We start from the raw sequence: 20,116 nt of genomic DNA on the forward strand, positions 1-20,116 counted from the left end.
GTAATCCATCACTCACTGGATAGTGTGATCAGAGCAACAGCTCCCCTTTCAGGCAAGGTGTGCGGTGTGGAGCGCAGCACCGTAATCCATCACTCACCAGATAATGTGATCTTGACTAGGAGCAGTCATTTGACTAGGAGAGCTTGCTCTGTTCAGATTAATCCAACCAGTGGCCACATTTCCCCTGCCTGTGTGGACTCCTCTCTCCGTCTCCCCTGACTGGCTCTCACAGAGTGCACCTAGGACTGACTCCTTGAAAAGGGATGTCCAGGTGTTTAAACAGCTGCCTGCCAGCCCTTTTGAATCATAACCTCGTCATTTTTCTTAGACCCAAAAATGTGCCTTCCAACTAGTCAGAAGCTTACCTTTCTTTGACTGTCGGCTTTGAAACCCTGAACATCTGGTAGTTCTAATGTCAAGTTCAACAAGCACACGTGAGAGTCTGCTGTGTTCCACACATTGCCAGGCAGTTTACGATGTCTTGGGTCTGTTCTTCACAATATATGATGTTAGCAGTTATGCCCTTAGATGAGGAAACTGAGGCCTGGCAAAGCTAAGTAACTTACTCTTGGCTAATAGAGGGGAAAAGTTTGAAGAGCCTTTTAGCACAGGATCAGAAATTTTCAGCTTTGTTTTCTTCTGTTTTCCTCTTTCTAGGATTGCATCAGAATGGAGTCATTAAAAACCAGTTTGTGCCATATCCCTATGCTGCTGGAAACCAGAGGTCAAATCAGAAGAGCCTGTACACGTCCATGGCACGCCCGCCTTTGCCACAGCAGCAGTCCATCGGCTCGGACCGAGCATCACAGGCGCTGGAGAGCTTGGATTTCCTCAAGGTCCCAGACCAGGGTGCTGCCGGGTAAGAGTGCCACCTCCTGTGAGTGAGCCTTGTGACCTCCATCTCCATCAGTCACACCAGGGTTCAAGAACTTGGGGCATCATCTGTGGATGATTCTCAAGATGAGTTTTGCACCCACATGTGGTCACCCAGCCTCATCCAGCCCCAGGGCTGTGAGGCTCTAGGTTGGCATCTCGAAAAGTACAGCCAAGTTGATGTCAAAGGCCTTATCCTGGAAACACTAGAAAAGGGGTTCCCTTCCACCCTGCAACTGAATCACTCTGTGACCTATTTTGCTCTCTGAGAGCAAAAACAGGTCCGTAAACACAGTGGCTCAAAGAGTCATTAGAAACATAAGGAGTACCATCCCAGCATTCTGTGAGGTGTAGATGTTTGTTTATGAATACAGGCTGTCAAAGCTTTAAAATAAGAGCCTGTCTGCCTTTCTAGAACAGAAGAGGGGAGGAAAGAAACCAGCTTTTTAGTTGAAAGAAGTAAAGATTCATGGAACTCTGTGCCGATAGAGTTATCAATAGGGGAAAAGGAGTTGGCTGTGTCCTGTGGAGTCACCGGCTGGCTTTAAGACAAGGGAGTGAACTCTGCCAGGAAGTAGATTTTGGCACTGATAAAAAACCATCCCAGTAGCCTAAAGATGAACTGCCCTAGGATGGAAGAAGCACCTTGTCCCTGGAAGTATTTAGTCACAGAGCAGATGGAAACCACGGACAGGAGTATTGTAAAGTGACTGTGTCATATACCAGAGAAGGGTGAGAATCCTGTCTCAGCCCTGCTGATATTGGACGTGCTTCTTACCTTCTCTGGGCTGCATTTTGCTTATCTGTACACTGGTTTAATACCACCAAACTTGCAGCGTTGCTGGGAGGACTAGAGGGAATTTAAATAAAACATCTACCATGGTTCCAGGCACGTAGCGGGCTGCTCGGTCAGCTGTAGCCTGATGATGGACATGGTGGCGCCGTGACGGTGGCGATGAAGCAGTTTTCGTCTCATGGTGGCCGAACTAGTGACTCTTTCCATTTGTTTTTAATTGGAGAATAATTGCTTCCCAGTGTCGTGCTGGTTTCTGCTGTACCACAGCGTGAATCAGCTCTGTGTGCACACATACCTCCTCCGCCTTGAGCCTCTGCCCCCTCGCCCCCAGCCCACCCGTCTAGGTCACCGCAGAGCGCCAGGCTCTGCTCCCTGTTCTACGCGGCAGCTTCTAGCCAGCTGTCTGTCCCCTGCATGGGAGTGTATATATGTCAGCCCTGCTCTCCCAGTCCATCCCACTCTCTCCTTCCTCTGCTGTGCCCACAAGTTTTCCATTTTCTACATCTGCATCTCTATTCCTGCTCTGCAAATAGGTTCGTCAGTACCATTTTTCTAGATCCCATATATATGCATTAATAAGCAATGTTTGTCGTTCTCTTTCTGACTTACTTCACTCTGTATAACAAGCTCTAGGTTCATCTACCTCACTACAACGCAAATGTGTTCTTTTTATGGCTGAGTAGCATTCCACTGTATATATGTACCACAGCTTCTTCATCTGTTGATGTGAACTAATGGCTTTTAAGGAATCTCTGACTCTTGGCAAGAATCTCTGACATGATCCTCAGTGGTGGAATAGTTCTCTCTGCTGAACCCCATAACGGGGCTGCTGCAGCCCACTCTTCCCCTCCCTCTTGCCACCTCCATTGTCTAGTCTCTCCATGTCTGTAGAATGATAAAGAACTTTTGAGTGTGATCAGGAGACTCGTGTACAAACTAGAGCAGTGCTGGGTGAGAAGCAACAGCTCCTTCCTTTGGGCTGGGAGCCACCCATTCACCTGAGGCCTTGTTAAAGGCAACAGACTCTTAGGAACTTTCCTGGATCTCACCAGCTTCTCTCCTCACGTTCCTTTTCCCTGGCAAGTCTTCCCTCATGTGGGCTTCAGAGAGGAAAGCACTTTGGTTTTAAGTATGTATTTGTTTAGCTGTGCTGGCTCTTAATTTGGCGTGCAGGGTCTTGTGTCATGCAGGACCTGGTTCCCTGAGCAGGGGTTGGACCTGCGCCCCCTGCATTGGTAGCTTGGGGTCTTAGCCACTGGACCACCAGGGAAGTCCCAGCACCCTGGTTTTATACAAATGGCATCAGGACAGTGGCCACCACTTTCTATTACATCTCTCCCTGCTCCCGCCACTCCTGCATATGTAGCTCTATCCCGCCAGTTCTCATGATCATAGTTCGCTTGATTGGCTTGGTCTAAAGAGGTGGTTCTCCCACTTTAACGTGCTCCAGAATCACCTGGAGAACTTACTGGCCCACTTCTGGCATTTCTGATTCAGTAGGACTGGGATGGGGCCCAAGAATTTACATTTCTAACAAGTTTTGAGTTGATGGTGATGCTGCTGATCCAGGGACCACATTTTGAAAACCACTTTTATCAAATCATTTTGATCAAAACTTCTATGTAAAGGTGAATTGAGGGGTGCTATTGCAGCAACAGGATTCTTACTCCATAATCCAGACCTACACTACTCAGATGGATGAAACGAAAATAATCAAACAAGCCTTCTTGGGCCCAGTTTGAGTTCCCAGAGTAGGCAGGGGATTAAAACCAGTCAGCAAAATGCACCAAATCCCTTAGCTCTGTCTGCTAGCTTCCTACTTGCTTTGGTTTTGGCAAGCAAAACCATCTTTCCAGGCTGCTTTGCAAGTTACAGACTTGCACCCCAGCCAGCTGGGAGCATCTGTCAGCCAAAATGCAGGCAATTTAGGAACACTGTGTCTTAACCGAGGCTGCTCCCTTCCAGCCCGCAGCTGTGCTGTTCCCTATTTAAGTCTTGTCACACCTTTGCCACCTTTAAGCCTAAAGATCAGGCATACCTGATGCTATTTTGGCAGTGACTGTGAGGCTGGAAGGAGGGAACCTTCACTCCCGTCTACTAGACAGTAAGATTTTCCTCTGTATAAAACTTGTGTATAAAACTCACATGAGGCACACTGAGTCCCACAGCTATAACATCTCAGCCAGCCTCCTCTTTGTACACTTAAATCTGCAGTGATGCAGATTCTTCCTTAAGTCATACCCTGATCAAACAGCTGAGCTTTTGCTTAGTATTTATTTTCTAAAACACATGAAGTCAAAGCTAAAATAATTTCTAATGTGGCCAAAGACCTTAGACAGGCATTTCAGGGCCCTTGTGATTACCTACATTTAACAGTTCTTCATTGCCAAGAAAACATGAGTTGCATTTCCCGTGGGAGGTTGTTGAGCAAACAGGGAACTGTAGGGTGCCTAGCTGGTTCCTTTCCACAGAGACAGAAGTTCCTGTTTATATCACTGCCTCAAATGATGCCCTTGGATTTACCAACCTATAAAAGGGAGGTTACCTCTAGGTCTCCTTGGACTTTCAACTCCTAGGTTCATCTTTCCTTTCCCTCCCCCACCCCCAATGCACTTTAAAATTTTATTTATTTGGTTGCACTGGGTCTTGCTTGTGGCAAGAGGGATCCTCAAATCTTCATTGCAGCTTGTAGGATCTAGTTCCCTGACAGGGATCAAACCTGGGCCCCCTGCATTAACAGAATGGAGTCCCTGGACCACCAGGGAAGCCCCAATGCACTTTTCTTTATAGACATATTTAATATAAGCAGTCATTTCTTTTGGATCATGTAATGTGGATAAAATCAAATGGTGTAATTAGCACCTCAAGTTAATTCAAGAAAGTCTTTGTCAGGTTATTTTGGGTTCAATCAGTTGGGTTCTGGGTTTTTGGGTATTTGCTTTTGGAGAGAGCATGAAACCTTCACTAAATTACCACCCCAAGTGGATCCTTTACCCTTGCCATGCCATGGTAGTTGTCATCATAATCATTATCCAGAAAACTAAGATTAGAAAGAATTATAATCTTATAGTCCCTTAGCATACCTTTTCAACAGTCTGTTTCAGGTTCAAAATCTGTCCTGATTCTCAGGAAAAGAGGACAGGTAACACAAGAGTCATATAAACATTTCATTCGCCAGGCTCTGCTCTGGCTTCATAGGAACACTTGATTTACCAATGAAATGTGCCTTATATTTTCCCTCCCGTAACTGAGATGTACATAATCCACCTCCAGTTCATTACTGGAAGCATTAAAACCCAGACTGGAAATTTTTTTTTTTTTTTCTGTTGGCCTTTTTAATCCTGTGGTCCATTTCAGGGGAGGACCACTTCAGGAAATTTCAAGATACTCCAGAGATGAATCCAACTGGAAGTTGGAAAAACAGAAAAATATTGAAAGTGCTCAGTGGTTGGGCTTCTGGCCATGCCACAAAAGAGAGATCGATCGAAAAATGTAAATGCTGCCTGGGTGTCTCCTGACAAGATTCTCCTAATGGAGTCATATTTTTCAAGGGGCTTAAAATTTCCAACAAGTGTCTAATAGCAATATTTCTTAACCCATAATCTACAGGAGCAGCAGCCATATCCTGGCCCAGGCAGACACGAAGCCTAGGAATTTCTGGCATCCATTCCCACATTTCCAGTAATGTTTATAGATTCAACCTTTTGGAACAGAGCATATTTTAAAGAGCCAATGAAATAAAATGCCATTATTTTCCTTCTTGGAATTTTAAGACATAAATTTCACATCTGCAGAACAAAGACGTGATACTTGAAAGCTTAATCCCAGCTCTCACTCGCACAGTGACATAGGCACAGCCGGGTGCCCCGGAGGTATGGGGGCTGCAGGGAAGTTCACGGAATGTGGCCTGGCCATTTGCAGGGAAGCCAGGTTCACAGTGGCCAAGGCTGGGTGTGAGTCCCGGGTCACTTGTTGACTATTGACTGAACCAGTACCTTCTGTGTGCCACCTGCTGGGCTCACGGATTGTCTCACTAATCACCAGCTGACAACCTCATGTGTATCACTTAATCTTCCCACACCTTGGTGTCCTCACCTGTATCATGCTGCTGCTGCTGCTAAGTCACTTCAGTCGTGTCCAACTCTGTGCGGCAGCCCACCAGGCTCCCTCGTCCCTGGGATTCTCCAGGCAAGAACACTGGAGTGGGTTGCCATTTCCTTCTCCAATGCATGAAAGTGAAAAGTGAAAAGTGAAAGTGAAGTCACTCAGTCATGTCCGACTCTTCGAGACCCCATGGACTACAGCCCACCAGGCTCCTCCATCCATGGCTCATAGAGCCAGTTAATAGAAATTTAAAGCCCATTCATGGTTTTGTGAAGATTAAATAAGGGCTCTGTAAAGCAAAAAGCACAATGCCACTTGGAAGTTTATTTGTATTTTTTTTGGCTCCACTGGGTCTTCGTTGCTGCGTGCAGGCTTTCTCTGGTTGCGGTAAGGGGGGGATGCTTTCCAGCTGCGGTGCACTGGCTTCTCATTGCGGTGGTTTCTTTTGCTGCAGAACACAGGCTCTAGGGTGCGTGAACTCAGTAGTTGTGGCGGCACACAGGCTTAGAAGCCCCAAGACATGTAGCATCTTCCTGGACCAGGGATTGAGCCTGTGTCCCCTGCATTGGCAGGTGGATCTTAACCACTGGACCACCAGGAAAGTCCTGTTTATGTTTATTTTATGACTGTTATTCATGTGATTTGGTCTTACAGAGAAATATTAATATTATACCAAGATTGAAAAGTGGGTGTCCCCTGGCCCAGTGGCTTTATCCACAAGAACTCAAACCTCTGGCCTGCATAGAGCTCTAGACTACGGAGGGGCTAAGCTTCAGGAATTGCTGTCTTTAATGGGGATGGGGGGGCGGGTGATGGGGCAACCTAGGGAAGCCAAGACAAGGGGACTAGTCAGGGAGACAACCTCTCTCACTCCCCCTTCTCTGACCATCGCACATGTAAAGCCCTGCTGCTCTCTGGTCTCAGACCACAAGCAGAACAAAGCTGAGAGGTTATACTGTAGTAGATACTAGCTGCGTTTCAATAATGGAAATAAAATCCAAAATTCCTTCTTGTGCTATGCTGTTCTACAGTCTTTTTCGAGTTAACCCTCCTTTGCTCCAATCACCGTAACAACTCACATCCCATGAAGAGTGTGAACCGTCCCTGTCTCTGCGTCATTGATGTCACTTGGTGTTGTGTGCTCTTGTGGGCTTCTGGCCCCTTGTGAGGTTGGACAGCTGTCTGTAAGGGCTCATTGGTCCATCAGCATCCGGTGTCTCAGGGCATAGCACCTCTTGGCCTCCCCAGGCACTGAAACAGGCAGGTTTTCACAAAGCCAACTGGGTGTGATGTGCCTCATTACTCAGGAAACTTTGTGGTGTGGGTTATGCTGTGACTGCTTTAGATGTCTAACACCCTACTCAGAAAAAGACCTGATGTAAAAGCAAGGTGCTGTGAACAAGTTTCTTCATGTGTTGGTTTTTTTAATGAAGGATAAGCACAGTAAAGTGTAAATGTGTACAGTCCCTTGGTATCCACCAGAGATTAGTTCCCTCACACACACACACACACACACACCAGATATAAAAATCCATGCATACTGAAGTCACTTATATAATATGGCATGGTATTTGCAAAGGCTTCCCTGGTGGCTCAGTGGTAAAGAATCTGCCTGCAACGCAGGAGATGCGGGTTTGATCCCTGGGTCAGGAAGATGCCCTGGGGAAGGAAATGGCCACCCACTCCAGTATTCTTGCCTGGAAAATCTCATGGACAGAGGAGCCTGACAGGCTGCCTACATCTCCTTGTTCAATTATCTGTGGTCCATAAGAAATATACTTACTATAACTTCCCAGGTGGCTTAGTAGTAAAGAATCCACCTGCCAATGCAGGAGACTCAGGAGACACAGATTTTATCCCTGGATCAGGAAGATCCCTTGGAGTAGGAAATGGCAACCCACTCTGGTAGTCTCGCCTGGAAAATTCCATGGACAGAGGAGCCTGGCGGTCTACAGTCCAGGGGATTGCAGAAAGTTGGACATGACTGAGTGACTGAGCCTGCACATGGTATTTGCATATAACCTATGCACATTCTCCTGTGTACTTTAAATCATCTCTGGGGGGCCTGTAATATTGAATACAATGTAAATGTTATGTAAATAGTTGCCCTGCCCAGCAAATTCAAGTTTTGCTTTTCAGAACTTTCTGGAATTTTATTTCCAAATATTTTCAACCTGCAGTTGATTGTATCTGCATCTGGAACGCAGAACTCCTGGGTGTGAAGTGCCGACTCTACACATTACACTGAAATGATGGGTCACATGGTAACAGCAAAGCTACTTGACATTGTGCCAGAGTTACATGTAATGAAACAAGCGGGTTTGCTCCGTGGTGTGGAGTTTTATAACTGCATACAAATCTGCACACGGTGAACCTTTTTATTATTGAAATGGCAATAGGAAAAATAACTGTCGTTTTGATTCAGAAATTCTTGCTCCAACCCCCATTATCTTAGTAACACAGTTTTCAATCATGTGAGGTTTAATTGGAATACAAATATCAAAATATGAGCACTACCAAAAACTATCTGAATATTGCGTTGTTGTTGTTTCGTCACTCAGTTGTGTCCAACTCTTTGAGACCCTGTGGACTGTAGCCCGCCAGGCTCCTCTGTCCATAGGATTCTCCATGTAAGAATACTGGAGTGGGTTGCCATTTCCTTCTCCAGGGAATCTTCCCAACCCAGGGATTGAACCTGCTTCTCTTGGGTCTCCTGCATTGGCAGGCAGATCCTTTACCACTGAGCCAGCAGGGAAGCCCCATAAAATCCTGCATATCCATTGTAAAATAAAACTAGTCTAAGTGCTTTCAGACGAGTAAAAGTGAGTTATTATGAGGGACAGTGGTATGCTCTGAAAGACTAGACAGGCAGAGCCGTAACATATGTTAGTTTCCGCTCTCTATGTGGCCGATTTCAAGCTACCACGGTGACTCCCCCACTGGTCCCAGAGCTGGGAGGAGATGCAATTTCCCACCGTCATGTAGGCAGCAGACATTAATAGCATGGATAGATGTAAAATGTGGTAAAATAATTAGGGAGGGTCAAATGATGAGTATTTGTTGCCTTTGCTTTTAACTTACTTGGTTAGATGTATTTTTATTTCATCTTTGTTGTTCAGTCACTCAGTCATGTCCGACTCTTTGCAACCCCATGTCCTTCACTGTCTCCTGGAGTTTGCTCAAACTCATGTCCATTGAGTCCAGCCATCTCATCCTCTTTCGCCCCCTTCCTCCTCATGCCCTCAATTATTCCCAGCATTAGGGTCTTTTCCAATGAGTCGGCTCTCCGAATCAGGTGGCCAAAGTATTGGAGTTTCAGCATCAGTCCTTCCAGTGAATATTCAGGGTTGATTTCCTTTAGGACTGACTGGTTTGATCTCCTTGCTGTCCAAGGGACTTTCAAGTCTTCTCCAACACCACAGATTTCATCTTTAACGATGCTTTAACAACTGACCCACAAAATTTCTGAAAGTGTGACAGCCTGCTCTCACAGGCTGGGTTGAGGCCAGTTCCTGCACCCTGGGCACGAGGGTCTTGTTTGCTAGGTAAGAAAGTCTGAGTCCCTTTTTCATGACTGTGAGAGGTGTCCTTAATTTCTGGTAGCCGGTAGAAAGGAGCTGTCATCTCCTCGTTATTGACTGCACAGGATCGCCACCTAGTGGTGGAAGGAGATAGTCTGAGTTGAAGGCTGAGTCTGTCCAACCAAGCCAGGAAAATGGCTGTTCTGACTGATGTGTGTGATGGTTTCCAGGTCCGCACTGCAGTGAGTAAAGAGCCAGGGATCACCCCATCGGGGCAGGTGTCCTGTGTTCCGTAGTAGGTCTGACAGTAGAGATCTTAAAAGCACTCTGGAAAGCCGTCTTAGAATTAGGAAAAGGGCCTGGGCCATTGCCAGATTCCCTCTTTTTAACCCATGAAGATAGATCCCTAACGATGTGAAGCAATGGATCCAAGTCATGTGCCAGCCAGTGTCGGAACTGGGCCTCAAACCTAGTGCACTGACTCCAATTCAAGCCACAGTCCCTAATACTGCTCCTGCAGGACGTGCAGATTGAGGCCACACAGTCCTCCCGGGCCTGACACCAGGTCCAGGGATCACCGTGGTGAGAACAGCCACCTACATGGACTTTGCTGTCCTGCTAGGGAGACAGGTAGCCCAGGCCCCCGTCCCTAGTGCACCACCCCCTGCTCAGAGCAGGCACAGGCTACCAGAGGGTGCTGCAGGGGCTGAAACAAGATCCAAAGGCTGAGCAGGAATTAGCAGTGCTCTGTGTGGGCTGGGGAGCATGGGGCCAGAAAAATCAGTGTGGCTGGAGTTCTGGGAGCCTGCTGCATATCTATCATGCCATTCACTGATGAAGCCAGCAGGAAATTCCAGGAACCCACGTCAGTGATCTCGTGGGAGTGTTGTGACGCTAAATGAAGCAACATTTGAAAATGCCCAGCACGGTATCTTGCCCAGAGCTCCAGGCAGGGGTTCCCAGACCACACCCCCTCTGTTGACACTCACAAGAAGAGCGAGGACATGCTTAGATATGAGAATAAGACAAAAGTGACCGGAGAGGAGGAGGGCTCACTTGGCAAAAGTGCTGCCCGACTGGATAGCTGTCCCCTCTCCTGGTTACAGAGGACATATAAACAGGAAAGTGCTAGACAGTGGTGACCTTGGGATTGCCTAAACAGCCCCTTTCCTGATGCAGAATGCTGAGCTCTTCTCCGCCCCGATGTCCTTTCCCCATCAAACACAGCCCACCTCGTTGATACTGCTGCTCCCCAGCAAACAGTCCCCCATTTCAGAGCTACCTGGAATCTCCCCCTCCCAACTGTGGAGCACTGTGAGCCTCATTCAGCCAAGAGATACACACCAGATGACCTTACACTGCATGGTAGCCGTCGTCCAGGGCCTGGGACAATCAAGCCAATGTCTACTGTACACAAGAACCCAAAGCCCCAGTAATCCCTGAGGTTTTACTTTGACTTATGCTGAGGAAGTAGGCTCTGATGGCTTGGAATCAAAGACCACACAGAGGCTGTGTTCACACAGGTGTTTAAATGGTCCTCCATCCCCTCCTCCACTGTGTCCCAGTTCCTGGGTGGGACACTCAGCAGCTGCTTGTACACAAGCTGGCTGAGCTAACTCTGGGTATCAGGAGTACACTGCAGAGCCCAGGGGGGCCCATGCAATTTACTTATTTTAAAAATATTTTTTATGCAAGTATCTTTTAAAGAAGTGTTTATGTATGGCTGTGCTGGGTCTTCGTTGCTGTGCGGGCTTTCTCTAGTGGCAGCGAGCAGGGGCTACTCTCTAGTTGCCGTGCGCAGGCTTCTAGTCGCACTGGCTTCACTTGTTGTGCAGCACCGGCTCAAGGGCATGAGGGCTTCAGTAATTATGGAGCGGACTCCAGAGCACAGGCTCAGTAGTTGTGGCACTCTGGCTTAGCTGCCCAGTGGCATGTGGGATCTTCTCCGAACAGGAGTCAAACCCGTGTCCCCTGCATTGCAAGGCAGATTCTTAACCACTGGACCACCAGGGAAGCCCCTTACTTTTTTAATTTTTGAGTCAGCTTTCTTAAGATATAATTTACATACCATAACATCAACCCATTCAAAATACAGTTTACCAGCTTTTAGTATAGTCAGGGGTATGCAACCATCATCATAATCTAATTTGGGAAGATTTGGGTTATCCCAGAGGGAAACCTTCTCCTTAAGCAGTCATCCCTCCCTCCTCTGGCCCTCCGCAACCACTAATCTACTGTCAGGATAGTTTTTTCTGGACATTTCATGTAAATAGAATCGTCCTTCTTTTGTTAAATTTACTCCTAAGTAATATTCTCTTTGTGTATTGTAACTGGAATTGTCTTCTCAGTTCCTTTTCTAGATTGCTCATTGCTAGTTCATAGAAATATAGCTGAATTTTGTATATTGATCTTGTGTTCTATAGTCTTTCTGAATCTTTTTATTCTAGTGGTATTTTTTTTTAGCATATTCCTTGGGCTCTTCTATGTGTAAGCTCATCTCATCTGCAAATAGAGGTATTTTCCACTTCTTTCCCAATCTGTATGCCTTTCATTTTTCTTGACTAATTGCCCTGGCTGTAGAGCCTCCAGTGCGTATCAATGAGCTGACATCTCTTGTTTTGTTCCTGATCTTAGGGGGGAAAGTATATTTGTCACCAGCAAATAGGATGTAGACTAGGAGTATGTGGACAGGGGTCCTAAACCCAGCCAGGGCCCGGACTGCATGGAGAGAGGTAGGAAGATGCCAGTGTGGCCTGCAGCGGGATGAGAGGCTTGGAGCAAGTGGGGCCGCACCTGGCAGGGACTTCGTAAGCCAAGGGCAGGAGGAAGCTGTTAGAAGGATCAGTGAAGAGTGAGGTAAACTGATAACACACTGAGCTGATGTTCAGGGAGCCTTGAAAGAAAGCAACGGGCAGGAGTGGCATGAAGGGGAGGAGCTGGGTGACCTCAGCCAAAGCTGGGGGCAGGTGGGCAGAGGAGCAAGGAGGGAGACTCCTGGGAAGGCTGCAGGCAGGCTGGCCCTTCTTTTCAGAGAGTCACCCAGCTTTGCCTCTATGCTAAGAGGGCCCCCTGCCCAGAGAATGCACCCAAGTCCCAGTACTCTTGGGCTCCAGACACCCCAACCACCTGCATTAATGGTGCTGGGTTTCTCCCCATGGACAAAAAAGAGGCCAGCTCTCCATCTATGAATGGTGAGTGTGTGTGTGTGCACGTGTGTGCATAAGCGCACATCCCCTCCCAGCCCCACTCCCTGGAGGTGCCAGACTGCAGGCTTCCTCCCGCCCAGGGTGTTCTAAATGCACCCCCACCCCCCATTCCTTGTTGCTGGGAAGTCAGATGACTTCTGGTATCTAGGCTAATGGCTCTTATTAACCAAATGCTGACACATCTCTAATATATAGGTTACTTAATTAAAAACCTGCTTATCCAGCCAGCCTGCTTTCTCAAGCAGGTGATGGGGATTTCCAAGACTAGGAAGGAAATGATGTCATGCTAACGATCTATACGATGTCTTTCCTCTTCCATAAAAGTGCCTTGTGGGGGTGGGAAGGTGGGCATGGGGGTTGATGTGAGAAGAGTGGAGCCTGAGTTACCTTGGCGTTTGCTCCCTTCTACACAGGGAGTCCCAGGAAGCACTCAAGGAACACTACCCCTGCTGGGGACAGCTAGCAGCCAGTACCCCCCTACCCTCGGCCACCCCCTCATGATCTGACTTGCTCATCAGCACCCCGTAGCATCTGTTGTCACAGGACCTCAGCGAGGACAGTGAGGCTCTGGCCTCTTCAGAATACTGCTCAAAACTGGGTGTGCTTTTTCTCTCCAGAACTCAGGCCCCAGGAAGTACCCTCCCTTTTCCTCCGCCCTCCCACAGGTGTTAACAGGCCCGGCCAGACCTAACAGCCAGCCCCACTGTGTTGAGTTCAGTCCGGCCCCTCTTAGAAGAAGTCTTAAGTTTCTTTCAGAAGCAAATGAACATAGGCTTCACTTTAGTTAGTCCTTAAAGGGGCAAGGGGGTGTTTGCTCTATTTGTTTCCTAAATGCATTCTCTAAATGCTTTTGATGAACATATTTAATAAAGGGTTATTCCAGACATGTTTCAAGATCTCACTAACTAGGACCATGCCTTTAAGGCAAGGTATGAATGGTGACTGGAGGAAGCATAGTTTGTAGAAGGAATACATTTAAAGCTAGAAGACATTTAAATACATTTAAAACTGGATTAGGGCCTGAGCACCAGAGACATTTTTGATGCTCATCACCAGGTAGAGGAGGTGGCACTGGCATCTGTGGGGTAAAGGCGAGGGATGTTTAACCCCCTGCAGGGCACAGGGTACCCCCCGCAACAAAGGATCTGGACACCCACAGCGTCAGGAGTGCTGATGTTGAGACGTTACTTTGGATAAATTTTCTGCACAAACAAGAACATTCATTCCTAGCAGCATTTTTCTGTAATGAAACTGGAATTATCTCAAATGACCATCAACAGTAGACTGGACAAGTAAATGGTGACATATTCATGGAATGGAATAGTAAATATAAAGCCATGAGAATGAATGAGTCAGAACTACATGCACCAACAGTGCTCATCTCAAGAATGGAACGAGGGCGGGAATTCCCTGGTGGCCCAGTGGTTAGCACTTGGTGCTTTCACTGCCGTGGCCTGGATTCAGTCTCTGGTCAGGGAACTAAGATCCTGCAAGCTGTGCACTGTGGCCGGGGGTGGAAAATGGAGCAAGTTATAGCAGCATGTGATTTTACACAGTTAAACAGGTAAACTGTGCCTATTGTTTAGGGATACTTATGTGCATGGTAAAACTACAAAGCAAAGCAGAATTATTAATATAAAATGCAAGCTAGGGATTCATTCTGGGAGGGCTTGCAGTTGAAAGGAGGCACCTGTAGGCTTCCGTGGCAGAGTTCTGATTTCACAGTTGGGGGTGAGGGGAGTACATACGTGGCTGTCATATTATCATTTAGATGTGTAAATATGTTTTATAAACTTGTCTTACATATTTCCTTTTATGCTGGGAACACAGCAACAGCAGCTAATGTTTATGCAGAATTAACTATGTGCTTTTGCACTGACCTTGTCAGGAAGGGTGTTTTATCCTCCAAGAAAGTTTAGAGGTTGACATGTCCTTCTAAGGACGGGGCTAGATTTGAACTTGAGCAGTGTTGGCTCCAGGCTCCAAACCAGCGCACAGTGCTCCTGCTTCCTCTTGGGTCCCACCTCACCCGCCTCCACTCTCTCCACAGGGCCCGGAGACAGACAACCAGCCGGCCTCCCCCAGCGGGGGGCAGACCCAAGCCCCAGCCCAAGCCCAAGCCTCAGGTGCCACAGTGCAAGGCTCTGTATGCCTATGATGCTCAGGACACGGATGAACTCAGCTTCAATGCCAATGACATTATTGATATTATCAAAGAAGGTAAGTGCACGGCTGGCTGGGATAGGCTCAAAGAGCAGACAGTCACAAGGCTATAAAAACTAGTTTAAATGTGAATGGAATTTATGGGCTCCTCTAACTGAAATCTGAAGAGGTAGGTCAGGCTTCAGGCTGATTGAACTGGAATTAAACTCCAGCTTAATTTTTCAATACTTCTGTCAGCTCTGCTCTCTCCTTTGTATTTCTTCCCTTCTCTGGCTGTTCTTCCTCATGGTAGCAAAAAGACTGCATCACTTATAGGCCAACAGATCAAACCACGTCTAAAATCCATTTTACTTCTGAAACTTCTTCTCTTAGCCACTGGATAGAAAGCCTAGGTTTCACTCTGATTGGATCAAAGTGGTCATGTGCCCATTCCTGAATCAGTCGCTGTAGCAAAGCAAATGCTGTACCCTAAGTGGGCTAGACCTGGTGGGGATTGCCCTGGGAAGTGGTAGGTAGGTCTAGCCCACCCCGATTTCATGGCCTCTCATATTGAAGGTAGATGGAATAGAATCCAGGGAGACAACCTATTACATCCACTATAAAAATGGTCTGGTCTGTGGGCGCAGCTGAATACTTTATTAATTTGGTAGAGAAGATATGTTAGCACAAACATTACTGCTTATGGAAGCATGAAAAACAAAGATCACTCCTGACTTAGGATGTTAGAAAAAGCACCCTGATGGGAATGACATCTGTGATGAGGGCGGGGTGGGGGGTGGGTCACAGAGAGAGGAGCCTTGGAGGCTAGAAAGAGCAGGCCATTTTAGGAAAATGAGCTGACACTTGACCCCGGTGAGGAACCCCCAAGGAGATGAAATGAAGCCAGAGTGGCCTTGTCACGGAAGCCCTGGGTGCCAGGCTTAAGTTGTCAAGACAGAGCAGAGCCATCCAAGGTGTAGGGGCAGAGCAACGACAATCTGAGTGGACGGTGGTTCCCCGGCAGGGGCCGCTTTCCGGAAGAGGTGGCCAATTCTCACTCCCAGGAGAACTCTAGGTCCCCAGACCAAAGTCCTTCTAAGCAGCCTCTGGGTGCTATTTTTAATCTCCTTTTAACCACCTGGTTTTCTACAGGTGTTAATATTTTAAGCCATTTAATAGTCTTCAAAAAGTTGGAATAAAAGTAAGTACTGAAATGAACTTTTAGTAACACAAGCAGGGTTTTTATCACCAGCATTGTTCAGCAAAAATATGGGAAATAACCTAATATCCAGTGACAGGGATTAGTTAAATAAGCTTTGCCATATCCACTCAGTGAACTTGGATGCAAACATTTTTGTGTTAATGATGCAGAAGTACAGTACATTTATTGAAATGGAAAAATCTTCATGAAGAAAAGGAAAAATTAGAGGCTGAACTAGTCTCATTTTTTTAAAAATATAAAACACATGGAATAGAAAAAATTTTTTAATGTTTTCAAAAGTAGAAAATGTTATAGTGTTCCCTTAAGAGTTGAACTTCTTTTCAGTATTACTTTCTTTTCATTTCTCAATATTTTCAAAGTTTTCTAGAAATAACACTGCTGCTACTGCCGCTGCTAAGTCGCTTCAGTCGTGTCCGACTCTGTGCGACCCCATAGACGGCAGCCCACCAGGCTCCCCCGTCTCTGGGATTCTCCAGGCAAGAATACTGGAGTGGGGTGCCATTGCCTTCTCCGTAAGAAATAACACATGGGTATAATTAAAACAATTATATATTTGTGTAAAATATAGAGTCCTAAAAGTTATCAAAACACGCTATAAAGTATTGCTTTACTTTAAACAGTGTGGTGTGAGTGCAGGAATTGACATATGGATACAAGGGATAGAACAGCATCCAGAAACAGACCCCTGTGTGTATAGGTATTTAATAGATGATAAATGTGGCACTTGAAATCAGGGGAAAGGATAGAGTCACTTTCCATTTTGAAAAGAAAGTTTGCTGTATGCTTCATATACAAAATAAATACCAGATGAATTAAAGATCTGAAAATGTATGACTAAACTATAAGTCTTAGAAGGAAACCTAGAATATTAATCTTTGGGTGAGAAAAATCTTCCTATGGAAGATGTCAAACTCAAAAACCATATAGGATTTAACCTCATAAAAAGGCTGCATTGAAACCTACGTGGTGAATAGTACTGGGAAAGTTAAATGATAGAAAATAGACTAGGAAAAAAAAAATGTTTTATGTATATAAATAACTCCTCTATGAAACAGTGAAGCCCCAGAGTGGACAAAGGCTATCAGGGCAATCAGTGCACGGCAGAGCCTCCTGTGATGTCAGCAAAGACTAAAATGTGAGAGAATCCACCACATTCCCTTATCCAAATCCTTTGAGTAAACTGAGGTTCAGAGATCAGAGCTTTTGTAAAGTTAATAATGGAGTATATATAAACATCATGTAATATATATACACATCATGTGGTATATAACACCCCTTCAAGTTCCCAGGGCAACAGCTTAGATCAGCCAGTTTCTGCTGTGGAAACTAAGAGCCTTCATGCTCAAAGACATCATAAACAAGCCCATGTCAGTTCAGGTCAAGTTTGGCCATCAGATGGGTTATAGAAAACTTTCAATTTTTAGAACTTTCTGGATTTTGTCACTGCAAATAAAGTATGGAGTGTAATGTCTGTGTTTAGTCAGGGAAATAGGTACCTTCTTTCACTATTTACTGCTGAAATAGGCTTTGGGGAAGGAAATTTAACAGTATTTATCAAAATTGTTACTTTGGATTTATATATTAACCCCGTCCCCCAAGGTCAGTTACAAATAAATTAATACTTACATGCATAAAAGAAATACAGAAGTCCTTGATGTAAGTATAGGAGAGTTTTCTTTTCTTAATAGTGTCAGTGTGGGAAAGGATTTCTAAAAGTAATAGAAAACTAAGACTGTAAAATAATCATTTGATTCAATTGCTCAAATACTATGTCAGAGTTAATAAAAGTGGGAAGAAGGACATTTGTAACTCATGTGACAGATTCACTAGTATATAAAAAACTAATCAACAAGAGGCCAACATGAAATAAAATTAAGCAAGTGATATGAACAGTGGGCATATCTATAGAATACAGAAGCTCTTTATACACAGATGTGAAATGATCTTTAGTCTGTACTACTAAGGTTAAACTATAGAACACAACAGTATGCTATCGTTTATATACAAAAGGTTGTTGGCTTTTTAACAAATACTTGCCTTTGTAGACGTGAACTATATCTCTGGAAGAAAGTGCAATAGGCAGTGCTGCTGGCCCAGACGGTAAAGGAGCTGCCTGTACTGGAGGAGACCTGGGTTTAACCCCTGGGTTGGGAAGATCCCCTGGGGAAGGGAATGGCAACCCACTCCAGTATTCTTGCCTAGAGAATCCCATGGGCAGAAGAGCCTGGCAGGCTACAGTCCATGGGGTCGCAAACAGTCGGACACGAATGAGCGACTAACACTTTCACTATCATTTGTATACAAAAGGCCGTTTGTTTTTTTTTTAATAAATACTTGCCTTTATAGACATGAACTATCTCTGGAAGAAAGTGCAAGAAATAGGTAATACTGCTTGCCCTCCAAGAAGGGATCTAGGTGGCTGGATTCACTGTTAATACTTCCACGTGCACTTTCAAAAGTACAAAAGGACAATCTATCACAAAAAGTAAACTAAATTTTCTTAAAGGATAATAGAAGGTCCATATTCTTTGTTCCAAGAATCTATCCTATAGATCTACTTGCACATGGGCATAAAGATATATGTATGGACATTTATTACATTAACAGCAAAAAATAAGAGAATGGCTATGCAAATTTTGGTTTACGATGCAGCTGTTTAAAAAATGAGATGCAGTCATGGAAAGATGATTGAGTACTGAAAAGCAAGATGCAGAAGAGTAAGATCTAGAATGACCTATCTAAAATGAATGTGTGTTTATAATCACAGAAAAAGGTCTAGAAGAATATATATCAAATACTTATTACTGGTGAGGGACTGGGATTAAGCTGGGAAGTAAGGATGGTGAAGTGGTACAGATCAGTTCTCCCAGAAAGATGGTGAGGTGGACTAAGGTGTGTGAAAGGTGAGTCGGGAAAGAAAAGGGGGGGGGACGCAGGATTAGTCATCAGACCACAAGCCATCCTCACAGTCTGCCAGCCCAGCAGCTGGCCCGTCTCACAGGCAGGAAGATCCCACAGGGCCAACCACTAGAGATGGGCAGGGAAACCTCACAACTGGGCAGTGGGTTCTTCTGGAAGGGGGCCTGTGAGGCACATCTGCACGTCTGATTTTCATTAAAAGAACATGGATGGGGCCTAGTCTCCTCTGCCTGTGGGTGCATCTATGGGAGCAGAGGCCCCAACTCACCTTCACGATCTCTGTGTCCCCACAGATCCTTCTGGCTGGTGGACGGGGCGACTGCGTGGCAAACAGGGCCTGTTCCCCAACAACTACGTGACCAAGATCTGAGGCGCACGGAGACTCCGACGCTAGGGAGGAAGGAGCTTCAGGCACACGTGGGAGGGGACGTGTGGGGGCCCTCCTCCCGATCCATCGCAAGCAGCTGCTTCTGCGAGGCCTGGAGCCCCTCAAGCCCCCTGCCCGTGGAGGACTTCACAGAGCTGGGTTGGAGACAGGGAGTGTCACTCCACAGGATCCCAGGAGGGCAAAACAAGCACCCACTAAGATTTATTTATTCTATTTAAACCTGGTGAGAGGACCAGCGAGGTCCACGCAGACCTTGCCAGCTCTCTCGAAACAGCACCTGCGCGCTTACCAGGCCCAGGGGAACGGCCATGGTGGCCGCTGACAAGTGCCTTTAGTTGAAGCACATCTCTCTCATCCCTCTCCTCATTACCTGACATGCGCATTCCTGCCACCTGCCCTCAGAGGGGACCTGCTCTGCAGGCGCAGGGGGCGGGGTGGGGGAGGGAGGGGGGCTTGGCGGGAGCAGGCACTTCCCATGCAGATGCCAAGGGCCCGCTGAGCCCACAGGAACATGGGTGCTGCTGATTTTGCCAGGCAGGCTCTCTCTGGGTCTTCAGTTGGTATGTGGCTGGCCCATGTTGGTTTTTGTGTTTAATGCTGTACCTATTATGAGAAGAATCTTTTTTTTTTTCAAGCTGTACATTTATAAAAAAAAAACAAAAACAGATCATATACTGTATATATAAAAATCTCAAGATGGTAGAAACATGTATGAATGTACCAAGTAGTATCCCACTGTACTTATTCTTAAGATAGGTTTTATGACAAGACTCACACCAGGTACTTACAGATGTGCACTACTCCTTTCTGACTATAGAACCATCAGTGTTACTGCTTCCTCAGTCCCTGCACACCCTTCCCAGCCCTTGCCTGTTGGGAGTTCTCTGCCCCCCCCACTCCGTGTCTCCTCCCCTGAGCTCCAAAATAAAGGAATCAGTGAACCAC

The 20,116-nt window shown here is 46.1% G+C and overlaps 1 protein-coding gene across 1 annotated transcript in view; it reads left to right on the plus strand.

Annotated features, from left to right (window-relative positions):
- The window catches only part of MYO1E (myosin IE), a 220,772-nt gene extending 200,656 nt beyond the window's left edge, over positions 1 to 20,116 (plus strand). Inside the window, exons 26-28 of the mRNA XM_002690853.7 lie at positions 658 to 859; positions 14,551 to 14,720; positions 19,077 to 20,116. Of these exons, the coding sequence (XP_002690899.2) occupies positions 658 to 859; positions 14,551 to 14,720; positions 19,077 to 19,153 (449 nt within the window). The 3' untranslated portion in view covers positions 19,154 to 20,116. The remainder of the gene's footprint in view (positions 1 to 657; positions 860 to 14,550; positions 14,721 to 19,076) is intronic.

This window comes from Bos taurus, chromosome 10 (assembly GCF_002263795.3).
Source record: "Bos taurus isolate L1 Dominette 01449 registration number 42190680 breed Hereford chromosome 10, ARS-UCD2.0, whole genome shotgun sequence".
Classification (NCBI taxonomy): domain Eukaryota; kingdom Metazoa; phylum Chordata; class Mammalia; order Artiodactyla; family Bovidae; genus Bos; species Bos taurus.